Source organism: Temnothorax americanus, unplaced genomic scaffold (assembly GCF_048541705.1).
Source record: "Temnothorax americanus isolate GAGA-0224 unplaced genomic scaffold, ASM4854170v1 Scaffold13, whole genome shotgun sequence".
Taxonomy (NCBI): Eukaryota; Metazoa; Arthropoda; class Insecta; order Hymenoptera; family Formicidae; genus Temnothorax; species Temnothorax americanus.
In genome coordinates this window covers 2,697,865-2,719,274 of record NW_027509264.1, presented here as the reverse complement: position 1 = coordinate 2,719,274, position 21,410 = coordinate 2,697,865, and the positions used below count along the sequence as shown (strand labels likewise).

Here is a 21,410-nt window from a genome sequence, read left to right as displayed (position 1 = left end):
AATTTAATTGCAACGAACGACGGTCAGCGGTTTGTAACGACAGTATATTACGCACCGCAGAATTTCTTCGTCATTAGGAGATCTTCAGAAGAGAGTCCGTAATAATTTAATTAGCGCCTGCCAGCTTCTCCACCGGTACATCACCGTAAAATTTCCTTATGACGCGTTCTGGTCGCACGTGAATTCCCGAAACTGCTCCTGCGAGTGCGAAGCAGAAGAGAGAAGGTAGGAAAGTGGTGGAAGTTGTCGAATATTACCACGGCGATGGGGAATGGTACCGGTCTAGTCGGCCGTTGATCGCGGTACCGCGAGCTACGCTACTCTCTCGTGCGTCTTTTCCGCGCTGCACTGCGGCGGCCCTAGTCGAGCAATTATCTTTCGAAGGATACGGGGTGACCATCCTTGAAAGGTAAGTTCCTTGCCTTTTTACCTTTACTCTGGCACTTGGTAAGAACTGCCAGGCCTTGAAACCGGTGTCATTTCGGCGAGTCGAGATTTGTGTACCGGAGATGATCTCTCTGTATCTTTTCACTCGTGACAGTGAAATCGAGACGGTTGATGCGACCTGCAATTTTCATATTCATGAAACATAAGCATAAATGATTATTAACGAAAACTTGATCGATTTTTTATTTATTTTTTTATTAACACTGTTATTGTTAAGAGAGAAAGAGAGAAGGAAAAGAAGGGAAAAAGGGAGACAGAGAATTACCTAGTTATTTTAAATTATTTAGTTTTTTTTTAGCTTTTTTGTGTCAGTTAAGTTTAGTTTAATTAATCATTATTTAAATTAATTAATTAATTTTGATGTTTTTATATAGTTGCAGTTGTATAAAATAAAATACTGTGCAAGTTAAGATAAATTCTACCAGGTAATATTCATTAAAAGTCCTGACGACTATATAATTATTTCCGCGCGATATGTGTGCGGAGAAATATGAAAATTTCTGTTAGCGGATTAACGAGTCGATAAACATCTATCACCCGGAGAAAGAAACGTGGTACATAATCTTATAAAAATACGTGCATTTATAAATACATAAGTGCTCGCACATTTGCATCTGACGGGAGAATATGAGTGAAAGGCATATCTGAGCTACGTCTTCTTGTCTCTAATGTGTATTACACACGATTGACGCGTTTCTGCCACTAGGAATTCTGTCCCTATGTGTAATATAATTAATTACTTATTGAATAAACACCGGGATGGATGCAGGATTAATTCGCTATCCGCATAATCGTGTACCTTGGCATTAAGCGTTGTCAGGTTGACCTACCTTTCCCTTGAAACGCTACAATCGTCACCGTATCGACATGCACGGTGTCTTCTTCTCGTGGAACATGCATAATTCGTCTCTCGAGCCTATCGGCAGGACATGACATCCACTTGCAAGTCCTTGAGAGACATATATCAGCGCCTGTAAAGATCAATTAAATTACGTGAGAGATATAACGCGTAACGCAATAATTATTTGTTTTGAGTCGCGTGTTGTTTCGCGCAGAGGCACGATTGTATATGATTATGAAAACAAAAATTAATAACGAGCTGTGGAAACGGTAATTTGGTCTAATGAAATCGTAAGAACCTTGGAGTTCACGAAAATTATAAAGAACGCAATCATAATTGTTCAATACCTGGCAGCCTTGCACGCCTACGTTCATTAAAAAGCAATTAGGCAGATATCCGACCGTACATAGAAGAGAATAATTCTTAATTGTATTGATTCGTGGTGAAATTCGTCATTACCGAATATCCCGTAATTATGGGGAAATATGGTTGTCCGAAAGAATTGGACGTTGAGATCATCTTGCACGTAACGTATTGCGTAATCAAATTATTACTACATCAGATATGCGTATAATATGAACTAGATATGGGAACGAGATATACGTATGATATGGTGAACATAGGGAAACAGATGAAATTGACATGGAAAATCACGCCAGGAAATATGTAACGCGGCGTGTAATATCTACATTTTCACGCTCGAGGATCGAGAAACGTACGGTAATTTGCGGAAAACGATACTTTGCAACGATTGCGTCGTTAACGTTAAGCATTTTTAAGTTACATAAATTCCAATTAACACCCTCTCAGGTGCTGTGCGAACAATCATTATCGGCGGTCAAGCTGTAAACTGTTACGCGATTGATTGTTGCCGTGTAACGCACGTCGAATAACAAATACACGAGTGACAATTAGAAAAATGCGAAACGTCAGTTAACGTTCACGCGAGACAGTCTCAAGTGGTTACAAAGGATCGAATTATTTATAAATCATAAGTACAATATAATATTATAAATGCGCGATGGTTTTCTCACACACCCCTATTTTTTTATTTTTTAAACTCTCAGAGATGAAAATGTTTAAAAACCTTGAAGATAGGTCAGAAAAAATATTCAAAGGTCAATTACAGATATCATCTGTAATAAACGAAGCGCGATGAGAAATCTCTGAGAAGAGAGAAAGAGAGGTCTCGTTTCGTTATTGTACACATCCAAGTATTGCGATAATTTGCGTAAAATGGGAAGCGAGGCGCGTTCTTCGGGATTGCTGGGATTACGAGCGGGCAATTTCTCAATGGTCCGTCGATGCTCGTACGCACGCCCGCATGCACGCACGTACGGCATGGCGAAAAGAGTTGCGCAAAATATTTCCACTCATACTTCCATCGCTCTAAACGATCGAAAATTACCTTCTTTATCGAGATTTTCCATTTCGAGCAAAAGATATCCAGCGGGCTTGGACGGTGGATTAATCAGGAAGCGCATTAACGTCGAGTGTGTAAAATAAATAACAGGTGTCTAATTATAATTAAACAGGTATGTCAACCGTTCCGTTTTGAAAGTGGTATAAATATAGCCAAGTAATAAATAATATAATAATATATCGCTGAAGTTGAAAATTATTTACGCATCGTTCAAGTAAATATTTTATACAAATGCAGTTCAGGAATATTATTAATTGTTATATAGCATGATCTGCACAAGTCATCAGCATTTCCGACATTTTCAATATCCGGATTTCACTGAACAATTATTATTATTATTACAATTATCTTTGATATAGAATATAAAAATAAGACGAGCTTCCTCGTTCCCCAGTTTAATCGAGCTTTATTACATTCCGCCAGTGCGGAGGTACATTATGATACTTTAGCACGTAATCGCAGGAGCCCGAATTCGCCTACAGCTGTACGCTGTACGTCTCTCGAGCGTGTACGCTCCTTCGCAAAGCCTCAACACCGTTACGTTCACTGACCGAGAACCGCGCACTGTCTCGCCGTCGATTACGAAAGTCATGCTATTTTACAGCTTCTCCTTCTGTTTCCTTACCTCCTCACCGTGTTGTGTCACGTACATCCGTGCGATACAACACGTCGGATCTAGTTTCGTTGATAAGGACCGTGTCTCAAGATCCGTCGTTCGTCAAAAATCCATCTACAACAGATTTTTCGACGCATATATATAAGAATCCATTAATCTGTCAACGCGAAAAGTTCAGCCTTACCTTTCTTCTTAATTAGCAAATCGGTTAAAAAATTCTTGGGAATTCCTATCTATCTAGGAATCGTAAAATATATAATTCGCGTATCTTTGAAATATATTAAAGCCAATTACAGATCTAGATACCATCGACCTTGGTATCTAGACCTTTCCCATTTCAATGAAGAGCCAATGTGCGGCGTATTACTCTCATAGACCTTGTTTCCCTGGATATCTCTTATCCCTGTCAAGCCGAAATTTGGAGCGTCGCATGAATGCATTCCTACGTGTACAATCGTTACGCTTCACTCGCGGGCTCGCGGTATAGGTATTAGACATTCAGCGCGTTACGCCTCGCGCGATTATGTATCCGACTGTGAGAGATGTCGGAAGAGGAAACACGCGGTGTAAAAAAAAAAGTTTCACCGCTACACTCGCGCATGCATACCGCCGCACGGAGAGACGCAGTCGTGTTGCATCGTAGAAAGCACGTGCCGCGTCGTGAGGTCGCGAGGGCGCCGCCTCTCGCGATCGTCGGCAGAGCTGAATGAATTTACGGCTGGACACTCTATTACGGGGCTGTTACGCACGTTCGTTACGACGACGACGATAACGGCGACGTCGGTATGCGCACTCTCACTCTCGTTTCGGGCTTTTGTTCTCCACGGAGCTCGGAGAGCTCCGCTTCATGGTCCGCCGGCGATGCACCGGATCGAAGATAAACGCGCTCTCGGCGGAGCCGTGTTGCACCGATGCATGACCGGTTTAAGGGATATTGTTTAGATGCCTCGGCTCCTTTGCCGAATGAAAATATTACTTTCGCAGATCGCACGCTTTGCCTCTCGAGCGAGAACGAAGGGAGAGCGGCTAAAGTCATGACTTGTCGCCAAGAAACGATCCTTTTAATCCGCATAATCATATATATTGTAATAAAAACCGATTACAATTACCGTTATCTTTGCGGTATAAGAAGACGTATGATTATCGCGTAATTTACGTAATCACAGTAATACGCGTAAATTAAATGATCGCGCATCTCTGCGGTCAGTTAATTGTGCAGCTTGCAGAGGCGTTCTCAAATAAAGTATACGCTCTCCTTGGAATCGACGCGCGACGACGATTTGACAAAGACCTTTCTCTGTCGATATATACGTTATTTATTGCTCGTATAAAAGAACGTTTTATACGAGAACGCTCGATTTCGATTAGATCCGTCAAAGTAAATCGTTGTGTCTTGAGGTGAGCCTCTCGGCTCTCGGTGTTGCGGCGCAACAGAGTCGCGCGATTTGCGCCGAGTTATTACTCACGCGGTGAAAAACAACGGAAACGTTTCTGTTCCAGATGAGCTGCAATTGTCCGTTAATCACGTCCGCAGGACCCACTTTGGCCTCGACATGCGGCGGCTCGTCCTTCATGCTCTTCATGGGGTTGCTCGAAGTCTTCCTGCGTAGCCAATGCGACCTCGAGGACCCGTGCAACCGACCTGCACCACCGAGCAGTGTCAATACGAGGTAAATTTCATACAAAGACCGTTGTGAACGAGGTGATCGTTAAATTCGTATATGTGGGTCACGGGTAAACGGAGAAGGATCTGATCGACTCCGCCTTTAACGCCGATTTCTTTCGAGTCTTTCGACGATTACGCGATAACGGCAATCAATTCGCCCCGGGAGTTGTTATCCGCGTGTTATAGATATACGAGAAATACATGACGTGTTTATCGATCATTTGTGCGACAATCAGTAGGCGGATTAACGATATAAACGACATCGATGAATGAAAATAAAAAGGACTCGTCGGAGATTAGGAACGGTATCTCTCGGGAGTTCGTAAATGTTGAAAACGTTCATAAATCTCATAACCTGAGTCACGACTGTCCGCTGGATTGTCAACTTGTCCGACTATCTTAATTATCATGCAGTGATCAGCCTGGATAACGGGAACACGCGAGCTTAGGGAACTCGCCAAAGGGATTTCCTTGTTTTCGTCTAATCATCGCTTGATCGTTTGACCGAAGGTCGCGAGATACGGTCGCGAGGACGAGCCTAACATCCCGGTTTCCTTATCTTCGCGCGACCGGTTACGTCGCATTGTGCGCGCGCGCGCGCTGGTTGTAATAACACGCGTCGCGCTTTTTCTCTCGCCCGTGCGTGTGAGATCTCCCGGGCCCACTTATCGACGGGAGAGATTTCTTCCGCGAAGGAGAAGAGAGCATCGTGCATCCGCGGGAAGCGTTCCGCGACGAATCCTAAATACGGTGTACGATTGTGTCGCGAGGCACACGTTACTCACGTAATACCGCGCAGGGATATCGTTTTATTGCCGGTGTGCGCCTCTCATTTCTCTCTTTCGTTGTCGCGGAAAGAAAACACGAGCATCCATGCACCGCCTCTATCCGCGAGATCGTTGTGTACGCGCGTACGTAATACCGCGCGGGCTATTGTTCCGATGCATCTCTTCCGTTGCGTCACATCTGGTCGCTTCATCGACGCGCGAAAGAATTGCGGGGAAGCTCTTAGAGAGGGGGAAGAAGCTATGAAGAAAACGCGCTGAAAAGTATAAATGTAAAAATAAAATTATATTTCAAAACGCGCCTGATAAAATTTATTTCAATTTATTTAATTTTTAAGTTTGTTTTTAATTTATTTATTTGGTCCTTGAACGCGCGCACACACGGCATTCCGCAGAGTCTTCTCTCCGTATTAAAATCTTCAAAATGCTACCCTTTATGCCTTGAATTGCATGGTTTAATATTCGAATGTAACAAGCTTAAAAAAGAAACTTTTTGTTAAACGATACTTCGTCGTTTTATTCTATCACGTTCCGTCTTTTAAACCGCGACCGTCAACAAGAAATGGAGAAAAAGAAAAATGACGGAGTGCCGGTGTGCCGTGAAGTTTATTACGTGTCATACGGAAACCCGTTTGGCGAAGATGGAAAACAGGTTTGATAGTGTGTTTCGACCTGTCTTATATACGCCGCCGGCAATTAGACAAACCTGAGTCATTTGGCACATATATTCCAGTGAATTTACATATACGTATGAGAAACATTGTTTATTTATATGCATACTTGTTCACTGGTGATTTTCTAATATTGGATTTTGATAGCAACGTAGTTGCTACATATAAGACAAACTGATGTAAGGCGTATTGCATTTTGCATCACACACCTGTCTCATGATACATTCATTATTCGCATGCTAAAAAGAGGACATTAATCAAAATGAATTAAAATAAGACATAAAAGATTCATATATCTTTCGCAAGAAATGTATATGATATTCATTCGTTAACGATCAAAAAGCGTCAGCTTTAAAATAAAGTGCCTTTTTACTAATCACTACTCTTAATTACTAAAAAAAAAAAAACCAAAAGTGCCAATAAAATGTTATATAACTGTTCCTTAAATTGCATTTTTAAGAACTTTATCCTTCAACATTTACAAAGCACGTGCCTCTCAGCGACTTTAAGGAGAAATCGATTAGCAAGAATACGCAGAGCTCCGAGGGGAAGAGCGGATCATCGGAGAGACCCTATTATAAAATCACGTGTGCGCCATTCTAGCAAGTCCCGCGCGTAAAAGTGTGTCATTGTCCCCCGTAGAGTATATATACGGATACGGGCACGCCGTGGCATTCAGCTGAGAGCATATACCACGGACACTTACGATCGTTCCAGGCAACCTCCTGAGATACCCGCCTTTCGCCCGATGCCGATATTATAGTCAGGCGTAGCTAGAAGGGAAAGGGTGCACCCAATACGGAGGGGCCTGGCGGGACGCAAAATCGATCGAATTTGCCAACGTCGATGATGTAACAATCATTAGCTTACTAGGTGAATTAAGAATTGAATTTAATAGATTAATTAAAAACGTCAGAACGTGGCTTATTAAATTATTAATTATGCACTGATAAATCATTGATGTAATTGCTTAATTAAAAATGGAGAGCAAATAATTTAATTTAACAGTTGAATTTAAATTTTCATTTCTCCCTTCGTAATCATCTCTCTTCGCTCTGTCCCTGTAACCCGGTTTCTAATTCGTAAGACGGTAAGAAGATCGCTTAATAACACGACTCCGCTAATTAACGTGCCTTTCGTAAACGAGCGTACGTCGTAAATCGTCGGAAACCGAGCAATCTTCCGCGCCAACACGACATTCTTGCTTTCGAAATGTCGTGTCTTCCAGATTAATGTGGGGTAAGTACCGAAATTCTGGTTGAGAAAAAAGTTCGCATACGCTAAACGTTCTCAGCCACTTCGTCGCTCTTCATTCATCGCAAGGTCGATGACGCAGCGCAATGATTAAACGCAAAAACTGATGTACGCGATGTACCGAGTAAAATGGAAAACCGGACGAGACATTGGACATTTCTGTAATTATTTTCGAATAAACGCGATGTCACCCTTCTCTTTTTCTCCTTCTTCAGGTACGACTTCGTAGTGATCGGAGGCGGTAGCGCTGGTGCGACTGTCGCGGCCAGATTGTCGGAGGAGCCGAGATTTTCCGTATTGCTGTTGGAAGCTGGATTAGACGAGCCAACGGGCACCCAGATACCCTCGTTCTTCTTCAATTTCATCGGCAGTGAGATCGATTGGCAATACACCACCGAGAGCGAGGATGAAGCTTGCTTGAACAAGGAGCACAGAAAATGTTACTGGCCTAGAGGAAAGGTATGTAGAATTAAGTATGAAAGAAAAAAGAGCGAAGGAGAGAGGGAGAAACTGTTGGTGTTAATTCTTCTAATTAGTACCAATTAAATTCTCCACTTAAATTGTATCACAATTTAAAGTTGACGATTCATTTTTATTTTAAAAAACTTTAAGTATTTCATGTAATTATAAGAAACATAAAAAATTAATGAATTTTATAATCTAATCAGTAAGGTCTTAAAATAAATTAGTTTTAATTTAAAATTAGCGAGTTTTGGTACTTGTTCGTGAGGTATCCATATGAAGCTGCAGTATGAAACCAGATAATGTAAAACTTGAATCCGCAGGTCCTCGGCGGTACGAGCGTCATGAATGGAATGACGTATATGAGAGGATCGCGCAAGGATTACGACGACTGGGCCAGGCTGGGCAACGTCGGATGGTCCTATCGCGACGTCCTTCCATATTTTATACGGAGCGAGGATAATCAGCAAGTGAACAGCATGGATTACGGTTATCACGGGGTCGGTGGGCCGCTCACGGTCATGCAGTTTCCTTATCACCCGCCGTTGAGCTTCGCTCTGCTGGAGGCCGGCAAGGAACTGGGTACGCGTAGTCGAGCGAGGCTCGAGCGACCAGATGACCTTTACTCCTACGTCTATCAGGATTAACCAAGAGATCCGAGACTTGGATTGCTTTTGTCACACTCTTTCCCAACCTTGCTTCTATCTGTATCAGGATACGACACGGTTGATCTGAACGGACGGACCCACACCGGCTTCGCCATAGCGCAGACCACGTCCAGAAATGGCTCGCGGCTCTCCACGGCGCGCGCCTTCCTACGTCCCGCCCGGAACCGGCCGAATCTCCACATAATGCTGAACTCGACGGCGACGAGGATCCTATTCGACAAGGATAACAGGGCGGTCGGCGTCGAGTTCCTTCACGACGGAATGATGAAACACGTGTCGGTGGCGAAAGAGGTGGTCGTGAGCGGAGGTAATTCCAATTGAGATAACGAACGCTTCGTCGGCTTCGTGTGTAATTTAAACCGGGCGCGAGTGTCAGGCAAATCTCTGTGGATTTCTCGTGGAGCGCTCGAGCACATTCTGGGTTCTGTCTTATCTTCGTCCGCGTAGGGAAGCTGAAGAGGAGCAACTATACATTTCTATTCATGTCGAGAGGATGTCGTACATATAGAAATCTGTGTTTAGAAACACCACACGCTCTCCACACACATACACACACACACACATACGCACACACAGAGTCAGTCTTAATTACTCATCCTTCCACAAATTCTCTCGAGGGGTAGTAATCGATTTCTCCCGAACAATACGGATTGCGCGTTTTGCAATGTCCTTGGGGTACTAAGCTTCGCAGTAACGTTAAAACGATAGAAGATAAATTCACGCCGATAAACTCCTTATCTTCAGAAATTCAAAAACTTACAGTAGATGAAGAAATGATTTTTCCATCTTTAAATCTTTATAAATTGATTTCGTATTTAATTAAATAAATGCGTTATCTTTTAATGTCCACAATATTATCCAGTGGCAAGACCTGTACGATTTATCATATACTTAGCGTTACCTATCGTGCGCACGGATCTCCGCAATGAAATTGTGTTTAGGTGCCGTTAACTCGCCGCAAATCCTCTTAAACAGCGGCATAGGACCTCGCGAAGAGCTCAATGCGGTGGGTGTGCCAGTTGTTCGTGATCTCCCGGGTGTCGGCAAAAATCTTCACAATCATGTCGCCTACTCGCTGATCTTCACCATCAACGATACCGATACCACTCCACTCAATTGGGCGACCGCCATGGAGTACTTGCTCTTCAGGGACGGGCTGATGTCTGGCACAGGTGAGATAGACTGTTCTAAATGTTTACTTAAAAATTTTTCAATGTAAAAATGAAACGAGAGAGAGAGAGAGAGAGAGAGAGAGAGAGAGGTAAAGAAGTATGTATCTAAAATTGATTTGCTTACAATATTTTCAAGAAGAAATATCTAACTTCTTAAAAGACAGGTAAGGTTTGGTGGAGAAAACGTCAAATCGCAAAAAGATTTTTAGCTTCGTATCCTGTCAGTATTTTTAGTCAACAAGTATAAAACTATCATTGGCCCGTTATTACATTGGAAGGATCGAGACTTGAGATCGAGACTCCCGCTAGGGGGAAATTGCAATTTCATTGATCGAGGCAGCGCGGTCGTGTTAAAGTACCGGCCCGCTTCTCCTTCCTGTTTACCATGTCGAAGGATGTTGCATCTCGGAGCGTTAATTTGCGGGCTTCGTGCGCGAGCAGTGAAAGTGTATTATTGCACAATGGTCACGTTCCTGGTTCTGTCGACCCCGCGATTACGTGACTTATCCGGGCCGACAGATCTATTTACCGTCGTCCGAATTGCGGGCCAACTTAAAGCCGGTCGAGTCGTCGCTTCGCGCGCGGCACTACTCGTGCCTACTCTCCTTTTACGATTTGTCAATGCAAATTATCCGGCGATCCTTGTTCTATTCCTCGTTGTTTCGCACACTCTCTATACATTATCGACGTCACGAATATCATTTCCCACGCGTCGTTCTATGATCCGAAGAAGGGACAAGACTGAGAAACATTATGATGAAAGGATAAAACGCGTATAGAAATATATTAGTAACATTAAAAACTATTTTAGCGACGTGAAAATAATTACCCGACACAACTTTTAGACATGTCAACAGCTAATAATCTCATTGCAATAATATTTATTTAAGTGCGATAATTTATGAGACTATCATGATTGATGCATCAGCAGTCTAATATTTGCATTCATCTTCTCATAGATTAATATTAACAACTCATTTACGCTGAACAACCCCGTCATTGACCTTTCTACAAATTACATTCCCATTTACATTATATAAGCTAAATTATATCGCGTGTTAGTAAAAAATGTAGTTAAAAAGAACTATATATGAAAGAACAAAAGAAGTTATGCGCGAGAAAGTTTGTTCGGGATCGTTATTTCGTACGATCTGTACGATCGTCTGATTACTCTAATTAATTTTTGCGCTCAATTACAGGTGCCGATCAGGCGGCATCAACCTCGCACTCCGCTCGCGTACCTTTCGATCCTTATTAATCGAAAGCAGCAGGGCAACTGTTGGAAAAATAAAGCGAGCACATAGCTTCGCGTCGGGAATTCGCCCGAGTAAAATGCTCGGGAATTTATGTAGATACGTAGATACTCCGGTCTTCGTGTGCTGTATGCCTTTCACGAGACTAACTCGATCATAACCCAGAGCGCTTTTTAAGGTATCCGGCACGACCGGTAGCCCCGAGCCGTGCTGGTTTTTAACGAGCGTCACCTCCGGGGCTGAACTCCTTCACGTCTGAGACTCGCGTCTCTCTCTCTCTCTCTCTCTCTCTCTCTCTCTCTCTCTCTCTCTTTCTCTCTCTCTCTCGTCTCCCTACACGAAACGCCGCTGGCGTGGCGAGACGTTGTAATGGGCCACAGTTCTCTCGCTAAAATGCAGCTCGCAAAATCGCTTCTCTTGACATATCGGCCGCGCGGATCAGTTATGCGATTCGGCTCGATTAAATTACATAAGGGTAACGAACGCGGTCAGGATGAATTAAGAGTGTTGCAAAAACGTCCATTGCATTTTGGTCGGTTTTAAATACTGGTGTTTTGAATTTCGCTTGAAAGCGAAGTTGATTGGATCAGATCAATGACTGAATTTTTTATTCATTAATCAAATTTAAATTAATAAATTTTTAAAAAATACAACAGATTGCTTGACGCATCAGTTATTGTTGTAAATTGAATATTCGACTGCAAAAATATTCTTTTTAATGATGTGGAATTCTTGACGATTACATTGTGATCGTTACACATATTGCATCATAAAATTATTTACAATCATACATATAGTATAAATTAACAATATCACTAAATTTTTGGATAAAAGATGAGACAGGATATACTTAGCGTGTTGCGTTGATCCAGGAATATCCGAGGTGACGGCAATGATAAACACTAAGTATGCGGATCCGAGGGAGGATCATCCCGACGTGCAGCTAATCTTTGGTGGTTTCCTGGCCGATTGCGCGGAGACTGGTATGGTGGGCGAAAAGAAGGGTACGAACCGCAGCATCTACGTCATCCCGACTATCCTGCATCCGAAGAGTCGCGGTTATCTGCGCTTGCGAAACAACGATCCTCTCTCGAAGCCGCTGATCTACCCTAAATACCTGACTCATCCCGACGATGTGGCCGCTCTCGTAGAGGCTGTTAAGTTCAGCATCCGATTATCGGAGACCCAGGCGCTCAAAAGGTACGAACTTTCCTCGACGGCTTTCTTGTAATGAACGCAGAAGTTATATCATTACAAAAAAAAGATAAAAAGTAGCAAATATATCTTTTTTTTTGCTATTATTTTTATATTTTCTGAATGTCTTATTTTTTTCCATTTTGAACAATCTATTACTTATCTGCATTAAATTTTAGGATAAAATTCTGTTTATAATTTTACATACGGTGTATCTTGACGTATGTGTATATTTTAATATACATTTTATATATCCGTGTATTTTATATCTTCGCAAATGTTGTTTGGCAACCTAAAAATATAAATAGAATTAGATTCCGTATTCTTACGCGAATTATAGGTCGTGTGAAACGAGCTTTACTCAAATAAATAAAATGTTTCTTATTTTAACATATATGGTTAATTATTTTTATTATAAACAAAGATGATTTAAAAATCATGATTTGTTCTTACGCTGATATCGTGGAAATCCTTTTCAGATACGGTTTCGAGCTGGACCGAACTCCCGTGAAGAACTGCGAGCACCTCAAGTTCGGTTGCAACGCTTACTGGGAGTGCGCGGTTCGTCATGACACAGCGCCCGAGAATCATCAGGCGGGATCCTGCAAAATGGGACCGCCAGACGATCCACTGGCCGTGGTTGACAACCAATTGCGAGTTAGAGGGGTGCGTGGTGTAAGAGTGGCCGACACGAGCGTCATGCCGAAGGTGACGTCTGGCAACACGAATGCACCGGCAATTATGATCGGTATGTAAATCTTTTTTTTTTCTTTCCGTTTCGTCTTTTTATATCTGTATGTCTACACGTGTTGTTACAGGTGAAAGAGCAGCAGATTTCATCAAGAAGACCTGGATCGGTTGACCCAAAATTGTTTAATCAAACGATCCGATTACACCGTCCTCTTAACATTTCGCTAAGGACATTGTGTTTCCCACACAGATAAGTAACTGAGAGAAATGAAAAGAAAGTAAAGGATTTTTGGAAAACATAGAATATTTATATAAGGAATCGAATATATATATAAAATTATGCTTAGATAAGTAATGTAAAAATTAAGTGGAATACGCGCGCGCGCACGCGTTTATTCCACTTCTCTTGCGGATTGTATTGCTTCGAATTTCCCACCGTAGATGAGAAATATAAATTTTACATAACACAAGTTTGTATCCTTCTGACAATTTTATAAAATTTTGTATTATTAATTAATTAGCTTAATTAAGAGATATTATTTGATGTATTATTATCATTACTATTTATATATTTGTTTGAATAAGTTATGTAATTTATCTGATCCACCGAAGACGATGATTCTTTAGCAAGATCTTTATAATTTTACTAATAAAACAAATCATGTTACATTTTTTCCTAGTTACATGACAATTCGGAATTTACTTTACACTTCTTTGATGATGTATCGTATGTATGTTTAAGTTCGTTTTGTAGTAATTTTCCGAAGATTGTATCACCCAAACCAAACGGGTTTGTTAAGCGCGAAATTTTTAATGAACAAATCGTCCGATTGCGATCTTCCTCTGCATTTCCACCGAGAGTAAATAGAGTAAGAAACTTCGTTGTACTGTAAATAGTACATTGCCGCAATGTATTCTACGAATCACTCGTAATGTACAAATAAAACATATTTTTGTGGATACCTCATATCTCTTTTGAAATGTATCATCAATTCGAAATATCTTTTCCTCTTTATCGAATAAAAATTTTTTACATTCCTACATTTTCCTCGTTTATAGATTTGAAAATGTCAAGAGTCAATCGCTATATCATTAACTAACTAAACTCATTGCTCCTATCAAATAGCCAATTTAATGAGAATGATAATCACCAGCACGAATTAATTGACAACAATTATCGGTGTTCGATCATTCTATTATATATATATATATATATATATATATATATATATATAAAATTGTTATATATAATAAAATTGTTTAATTTTCTCAATTTCCACTAATTTGCTGCAAAATTGCGCGCTTATCAAAAACGGATGATTGCCTGTGTTGTTATGAAACTATAGTAGATAGAAAGTAAAGAATAATCTCTCTAAAACAAAAACCGATGAAGTATGTTGTATATGTGCTGTAAAATTCAGACAAAATAAATACAAAACAATTTAAATAATTTTATTTTTATTACAATGTTTTGAACAATTTAAAAAGTTAAAACAGGTGACAAAGATAAGTTGGCGTCTTATGTTTATGTTCTCTGGAGTGCGAGAAGTCATACATAATATTGATATTTTTCTTTCTCGAAATATTCCTGAAATTATAACCTCTTTGCTATTTTTAAAGTTTAAAGATAATAAATGAAGAGAAAATGTACTATCTTAAATTAAAAATTTGTTAAAGTGCAAAATTGAGCGTTAAAAAATATAAGAAAAACACTTAAGTAAACTCTTAAAAAAATTATATGTTATTTAAGTTTTTAAAAATATATGTTATTTAAAAGGTTTTTTCAACTCTATATACATATACGTAAAGGGTATAAATACACTTTAAAATGCATCCCTCTTACCTAATACGTCACAAAATGATAATTCTTTAGCAAGAAGTAATTTTATTAACAAGAAAATCAGTTATAACTTATCTCAGTTAAATAATTATTCAGGATTTTATTTTACATTTAATGCATGGTATGCTTCACTCCGTGATAATTCAAAAATTGTAATTTCATAAAAAAAATTTAAAAAAATAATAAAAAATAAAATAAAACCTTTAAGTATGATAACTTTTAATGAGCGTATTGTTCGATTATCATCTTCTATATTTCTATCTAAAATAAATCTAGCAAGAAACCTTGCTTATAACCTTATTGGTTATAAGAAATACATTATGCATTGCAATCTCCTATAAATTACTCGTGATATATTTGTACAAATAATAATTTTATCGTAAAATACCTTACTTGTATTTGAGTGCTTATTGGCAATTGAAATTACGTAACGTTCTCTTTATCGATCGAAAATTTCCATCACATATATTTTCTCTGCTCTTATTTTCAAACTTCATATAACGTCATATGATCTCAATCAATATTTGACCATTAACGAAAATAAAAAATTCATTTCAAGAAAGGTGTTATATATAGATAATGCATTTGTATACAATAATATGTAACTTTATGTAGGTATAAGGTACATTGAAATATACACGATAATGATTATATTAATGTATAATAATACTGTCGATATTTGCTGTTCAAATATTTTTAAAGAGACAATCATACATTTTGCATACAAAACTAGATATTTCTTTCTTTCTTTCTTTCTTATTACGCGAAGATTCTTATTAATTAACTCTAATCAAGAATTTTGTCTTTCTTTTGTATCAACACATGCGAAAACTGCTGAATCGTCAATGTTCATTCATTAGTACTGATCGTCGACGTAACTGATTATGCCAGTACGCTGGCTACATCTGTACATCCTTCGGACTTTCAGAATGTCTTTCTTGCTGAAACCCTCCCTCTGACCGAGCTTTATCTCTCTGTCACCCTGGAAGATTCCGCCAATAAGATCCAAAATGCTACCATCCAGTTGTCTCTATACATACAAACACATGGACCCGTATGTAACATATAATGCGATTTTGCGATTCGCAAACTCGCAAAATGTACTTTATTAAATTATAACGAACACGGTAGCTCGTGTCAGCGTAAACTCCGTCCAGCGATCAAACAAGTCAATTAATATAATTGATGATAAAACATTGATATAGAAAACACATGTGAAAATGTTCTTAGAAATTGCTTACTTTGGGCACAATGGTTTTTAATTGATAATTCTTGGAGAACGCCGTCGACGAGTAGTGCATCACGCTGCCGTAATCGTAACCGACGCCGAATGCGTGGGTGATCTCCGGGGGGGCCTTATTAAAATTGTGCGCGTGACCTACATGCATAAAGTACATGATAAAAATAGAATTTCATAATGCAGAGAAGATAACCTTAGCCGGTTATTGCGCCGATGACCATAAGTTTTACGGTAGAGAGAGTCGCTCGTATTTCGTATTGAAGACGTTGGTATCAAGGCATTTCGAAATTAAAGCGTCAATATTAAATTCTCATGCTACAAGCGATAAAAAGATTCTCTAGAAATAAATAATTATTGCCACAAAAAACATTGTCAAAAAAAATATTAAAGAAATATTGAAGTCAGTTAATATTGAATAATACTAAATAACAGACAAGATGCCATGGTTTTTTATTAAATTTTCATTTAAAAAGAATCGATCCTAAGGTATCAGCTCAAGATTTTCATCTTTAAAAAATTAGCAGTTAAGATAAAAAAATCAGAGTGACGCGAGAAAGTGTGTCAAACGGGCGTTAGATCGAGCTTAGGATTTCCTTCAGTCAGCCTTGTCGTTCGAGATATGAGTAGGACGCGAATACACACCGTTCGAGATATTGTCCCACAGTATGTCCACGTACTCGTCCCGCTCGTATCTGCTGTGCTCGTGCAAAAAGCCGACGGCGTGCATCAGCTCGTGTATCACCGTGCCCTTCTGCGTCAGGCAACCGGGAACCTGAAGGTTTAGATCCTGCCGGCCGCCAATTCTGCCCACGCTGCTCCAGCATCCGGTGTTACCCGCCGTGATTCTGACGTAATCACTCTCCTCGCCCGTGTACGGCTTAAATCTGATGCACGTGTATTTGTGATAGTCGTCCATTGCGTCGTATATAACTCTCTGTTGTTGCGCGTCTATACGATTTCATGGAAGAATGAAAATATAGTTTTAAGCTTACATACAATTGTTCAGATGAATTTGAGCACTCAATTGTCTGAATGTACAATTAACACTCGTGCTTAAATCATTAAGTAAAAATTAGTAAAAAATAGTATAATAATAAAATAATAAAATAGTAAAATAGTATAAAACAACTCAGTAAGTCGTTTTTTAAATATGATATATGATCGCCCGTCCCATCAGTTTGGAAAAAATAGGAAAAGGGAACTGTCGTATCGAGTGTAAGATTTTCAAAGTTACTCACTGAAGTAAGGACTAATCATAAAAGGAATGACACCGTTGGGCCACCGGGCGGAGACCGCCGCGAGACCGTTTCTTCCGATGCTCGGCGGAAACAGGATGTCTCCCTCCGCGTATTCGCCCAGCTCCTCCGGGTTCACGTCCATATCCTCGCGCCATTGGGCCACCTTCAATCCGGTTTCGTTACTCGGGAATCCGTAGAGCGAACTGCCAAGATTCCGTAGGTGAGCGATCAGTCCGCCAGGACTGTCCACGGCATTGTCGAAGACGTCCCGACGACGAAAGGTCGGCCAGGCCGACGACGTCGACGTCGTCAGGGCGAGAAACGCGAGGGTGGCCAACAGTCGACACGGCATGATCGACGTTCAATCGGATCTCGGTGCCGGTCTAAGTATCTCTGGATACCTCTACGAGTTCACAGTTTCGCGACAACGAGCGCGAATGCAATGATACGCGGCCACTTGGGTTGTTCCCGTTTTTATACGCCATGTCGAAAAAAATCTGTGCCCCACCCGCGCAGATGTGCTTGCCGCTTTAGGAAGCGGCTCCGGAAGTGATCGGGGCCATCCGTTGATAACCGTGGACTTTAAGTAATGGCGTGCTCATAGATTTGCGCCTGGTATCTCTCCGATACCTCGAAGGCGCGACATCAAGACCCTGAGGACGCTGTGAGTCATTAATCCTTCCGACATGCCGATTACTTTGGAGGAGACCGAAATTCTTAGTTACCTCTTTCGAGCCTCTTTCGCAATTTTGATGATATATGTACGTGGATCGTCACCGACATTGTTAATATTCGGATTTAGGTGGTACGGGATCGCTCGCTGTTTTTTCACCGAGAAACGCAATTATCTCAATTTGCAAATACTTGATTAGCAATTATTCAAGCATTTAGAAGCATTTAATTAGAAATAGACTTAAACATGATGAAAAAAGTTGCATTGTGTGTAAAATAATTTCCGGCTTTTCTGGTTTGAGATAAATTTTACAAAAATTTTGGGAGATAAGTCGAGGATACTATAGCTTTAGAGAATAAATCTTGATTGAAAAATTCAAATGCGACGTCTGAGGATATCCTGAGGATTTTTTACTGAAGATATCAATTTTTTGCGACATATTTTATTTGCATACGTCGAGGAATAAAAGATAAGAAATTTTAGAAGCGTGAGATAATCCCCGCGGAAGTGAGGAAGTGCGGAACCCGTTCAGATCATTGCCACTTAATTGATGCGTCAAGTACGTCTGCATAACCGGAGAACGGCGTTATTAGCACATAGAACGGTGGTATTAATATCCCGACACGAGTCATTCACATGCAAATCTTGCCGAGCAAACATTTGTCATCGAAGAAACTTCGGCGTATATGACAGCAAATAGCCAAGGTCGTCACTCTTGTTAGTTTTGTCGCCCGTTTCGATATTACACTTACAATTACAATACATTACTTTGCTTAAAACATTCATTTAATATAAGAAAAGAAACTCGAACAAAATTTTGAAACACTTTGAATGTTTTCTAAATGTTTATGAAATGTTACTTGTGAAACGTAAATGCTTAAAGTGTTTTAAGTGTTTTACTAAATTCTAAGATAAAATAAAAATTAGAAAGAATGTTTAGAAAATTGTTATGGAGAACAAACGGGATCTCTGTTCAGACTTTTTGTTCATGATCGCGATTAAAAAACGCGTTCTAATGTAAATTTTCATAAATACTCCAACCAGAATCCATGAATTTTTTAAGGAATCAAACAAAGGATCCTAATTAGATCCCAGAAAGTGGGGTATAATTATTCGAGTGATTAGAAATGGCAGCGACTAATTGCGACCTATGAATATCGCAGTGTTTAACTAGCGTACAAAGATAGCGAGGGACTGAAAGCAGCGCTACGAAAATTCCATTTCGCGTTATCTAAAACCAGTTTAAAGTGTATCTATCAGCGTACTAGAGTTAAATATGTTAGAACTTGGGTTCTCCTTTCTATTACGCGAGCGGCGACGATAATTTTTGGTCGAAAAAAATAAATCAATCCCGTCGGCCAGCGCGCAGTTTACATACAGGTCGGTACTTCAGGAGAGCGTATAATTAACGTGTCCAATCAACTTCTCGCACCGAAAATCTTGTCGCCGCGTCTACGCATCTCTTATTAACTTCGCGATTATACAATTTGTGTACTTTGAGTAGCGCAAATACTGCGCGCATGTTCGCCTTTTGTATAATTGTCACTTTAAATTTTAACGAATAGGCATATTAATATTTTCTATAAATATCCATGACATTGGAAAATACCGATCGTCACTTTCGCGATTGTCCGCGACGCCGACGCACCTTCGCCCGGACAAGTCGAACATCGCGAAATACGTATTTTTAAGAAACATCTATATCCGAGCGCTGAAGCGATACTACTCGATATATACTGCAGCAAATAATAATGCACGGATTATAGATTAATGAAGGTTACACTTACCAATTAAACAACTCTCGCGACGCCACTCGTTCCGCGGCCACCGGGCCGCGGTCCTTTCCGTGTCCGCCGCGATCTGGAAATGAAGGAGAACGTCATCAATATGACGGAGACGCGTCATCTCCCGCGCGAAGCGCGGACAACTTCTCGACCTTCTCGTGCCAAAAGCCAAGAGTGCCGTAGAGGCGTCGCTATATATACATATATATATACGCGTCCCTCTCTCATGATTTCGCGACCACGAATTTTTCGAATTACGAAAATCAGATACTATACGCGCTCGCTTATACGATCGTGATCGTTATTCCGCATTCTAGCGAATAAGCGTACTAAATATTTTTGGCAGATATCCGCGATATTCGCGACAGATAGAAAATACGATCGTCCGCGATTGTCCGCGCGACGTATCTGCGGCCGAACAAGTACCGCGAAATACTTATTATATATCTTATTACTTACTTTTTTGAGAAATATATCTACACCCGAGCGCTGAATAGATGCTACGCGATAGGTGCTGCGTTAAACAACTCATGCAAGATTAATAAAGCTTTTACTCTCATCAATTAAACTGCTTTCGCGACGTCACTCGTTCCGGAGCCGATCCTTTCCGTGTCCGCCGCGATCTGGAAATGAAGGAGAGTACGTCATCAATATGGCGGAGGCGCGTCATCCCCCGCGCCGCGCGCGGGAAACTTCTCGCGCCAAGAGCGGCATCACTGCGCGTCCCGTTCTTATATTCACGCGTTCATACACTTTTTATTCTAGCAATAAATGCTACGGTTACCTCATATATATAACAAAATGCATATTTAATTTGCATCATAGTGCGAAAGAGCCGCTTGTATATATATATATATATATATAGAATATATATATATATATATATATATAGCGGCTGCTCTTTCGCACTATGATGCAAATTAAATATGCATTTTGAAATTGCAGGTTGATATCCGCAATGCTTCAATATTGAGAAATGTAATCATTTTATCGAATATTCGCACGATACATTTTCGGCCGAATTTATAAGAATCGTCAATGTGCTAAGGCCGGTTCTACAATCAATCCGCATGTCGAAGTCGGTTGTCGGAACGCAGCCGATGGTCCAATGAGAGAATTTCTTTTTAGAATACGAATTTTTCTCATTGGACCGTCGCCTCGTTCGACCTAATGCCGGATCTATGCGACGATTAAATGTTGTTGCAAATAATAAATACAGGGTTGATGCAAATCTTGCATTCAACTCTATTGCCAATTAAATGAGCTGTGACGCCATCAGTCGTCCCGAAATCAATCCAGTGTCTATCATATCACGTATCATCGTTAATAACGACTAACGACGAAATATTCGAAGATGCATCTTCGGCACTACGCGAGTCAAATGGATGGTTAATAAAAGCGTTGATGCCGTTGATTAACCGAAAATACGCAATTAAATTTTAATATTGCACGCACAGTATACAATTTAATAATAATTGAGTTTATTAATATCG

General features: G+C 40.3%; 2 protein-coding genes and 2 long non-coding RNA genes across 12 annotated transcripts; 1 reads left to right on the top strand and 3 right to left on the bottom strand.

Annotated features, from left to right (window-relative positions):
- Nucleotides 1–275: 275 nt before the first annotated feature.
- On the top strand, nucleotides 276–14,104 carry LOC143893935 (glucose dehydrogenase [FAD, quinone]). 2 transcript variants are annotated; one of them, XM_077399823.1, is made up of 9 exons: nucleotides 276–409; nucleotides 4,828–4,997; nucleotides 7,919–8,162; nucleotides 8,489–8,747; nucleotides 8,880–9,140; nucleotides 9,775–10,005; nucleotides 12,131–12,458; nucleotides 12,932–13,200; nucleotides 13,271–14,104. In XM_077399823.1, exons 2-9 carry the CDS (start codon nucleotides 4,828–4,830, stop codon nucleotides 13,312–13,314), a joined length of 1,806 nt encoding a protein of 601 aa, XP_077255949.1. In that variant the 5' UTR covers nucleotides 276–409; the 3' UTR covers nucleotides 13,315–14,104. The 2 variants fall into 2 exon arrangements, with proteins under 2 accessions (XP_077255949.1, XP_077255950.1); XM_077399824.1 differs by lacking the exon at nucleotides 276–409 and adding an exon at nucleotides 4,563–4,725.
- LOC143893948 (uncharacterized) lies at nucleotides 408–4,920 on the bottom strand. The gene is made up of 4 exons (XR_013255960.1): nucleotides 4,794–4,920; nucleotides 3,337–3,441; nucleotides 1,278–1,418; nucleotides 408–565 (listed from the first exon to the last, which is right to left on the bottom strand). It is a non-coding gene; the product is annotated as an uncharacterized LOC143893948 (long non-coding RNA).
- LOC143893949 (uncharacterized) lies at nucleotides 12,348–13,035 on the bottom strand. Its single transcript, XR_013255961.1, has 3 exons — nucleotides 12,906–13,035; nucleotides 12,661–12,744; nucleotides 12,348–12,478 (listed from the first exon to the last, which is right to left on the bottom strand). It is a non-coding gene; the product is annotated as an uncharacterized LOC143893949 (long non-coding RNA).
- A 564-nt stretch (nucleotides 14,105–14,668) lies between the features above and the next one.
- LOC143893941 (hatching enzyme 1.2) lies at nucleotides 14,669–20,554 on the bottom strand. 8 transcript variants are annotated; one of them, XM_077399839.1, is made up of 7 exons: nucleotides 20,472–20,518; nucleotides 19,921–19,993; nucleotides 18,186–18,280; nucleotides 17,461–18,113; nucleotides 16,865–17,170; nucleotides 16,224–16,360; nucleotides 15,173–16,012 (listed from the first exon to the last, which is right to left on the bottom strand). In XM_077399839.1, exons 4-7 carry the CDS (start codon nucleotides 17,810–17,812, stop codon nucleotides 15,839–15,841), a joined length of 969 nt encoding a protein of 322 aa, XP_077255965.1. In that variant the 5' UTR covers nucleotides 17,813–18,113; nucleotides 18,186–18,280; nucleotides 19,921–19,993; nucleotides 20,472–20,518; the 3' UTR covers nucleotides 15,173–15,838. The 8 variants fall into 8 exon arrangements, with proteins under 8 accessions (XP_077255967.1, XP_077255968.1, XP_077255965.1 ...); XM_077399841.1 differs by lacking the exon at nucleotides 18,186–18,280 and having other exon boundaries at nucleotides 14,669–16,012; nucleotides 17,461–17,663; nucleotides 20,377–20,554; XM_077399842.1 differs by lacking the exons at nucleotides 18,186–18,280; nucleotides 20,472–20,518 and adding an exon at nucleotides 20,377–20,447 and having other exon boundaries at nucleotides 14,669–15,964; nucleotides 17,461–18,156.
- Between the last annotated feature and the right edge of the window lie 856 nt (nucleotides 20,555–21,410).

What these genes read in the sequence shown, in the direction of transcription:
- LOC143893935 (XM_077399823.1), top strand. Translation starts at nt 4,828, where the DNA reads ATGAGCTGCAATTGTCCGTTAATCACGTCCGCAGGACCCACTTTGGCC. An exon ending in AGAGGTGGTCGTGAGCGGAG is followed by an intron (nt 9,141 to 9,774) that starts GTAATTCCAATT and finishes AATTGTGTTTAG; the next exon opens with GTGCCGTTAACTCGCCGCAA. An exon ending in CGGGCTGATGTCTGGCACAG is followed by an intron (nt 10,006 to 12,130) that starts GTGAGATAGACT and finishes GCGTTGATCCAG; the next exon opens with GAATATCCGAGGTGACGGCA.
- LOC143893941 (XM_077399838.1), bottom strand. Translation starts at nt 17,812, where the DNA reads ATGCCGTGTCGACTGTTGGCCACCCTCGCGTTTCTCGCCCTGACGACG. An exon ending in GTGGGACAATATCTCGAACG is followed by an intron (nt 16,361 to 16,864) that starts GTGTGTATTCGC and finishes TTATGCATGTAG; the next exon opens with GTCACGCGCACAATTTTAAT. An exon ending in TAAAAACCATTGTGCCCAAA is followed by an intron (nt 16,013 to 16,223) that starts GTAAGCAATTTC and finishes TTGTATGTATAG; the next exon opens with AGACAACTGGATGGTAGCAT.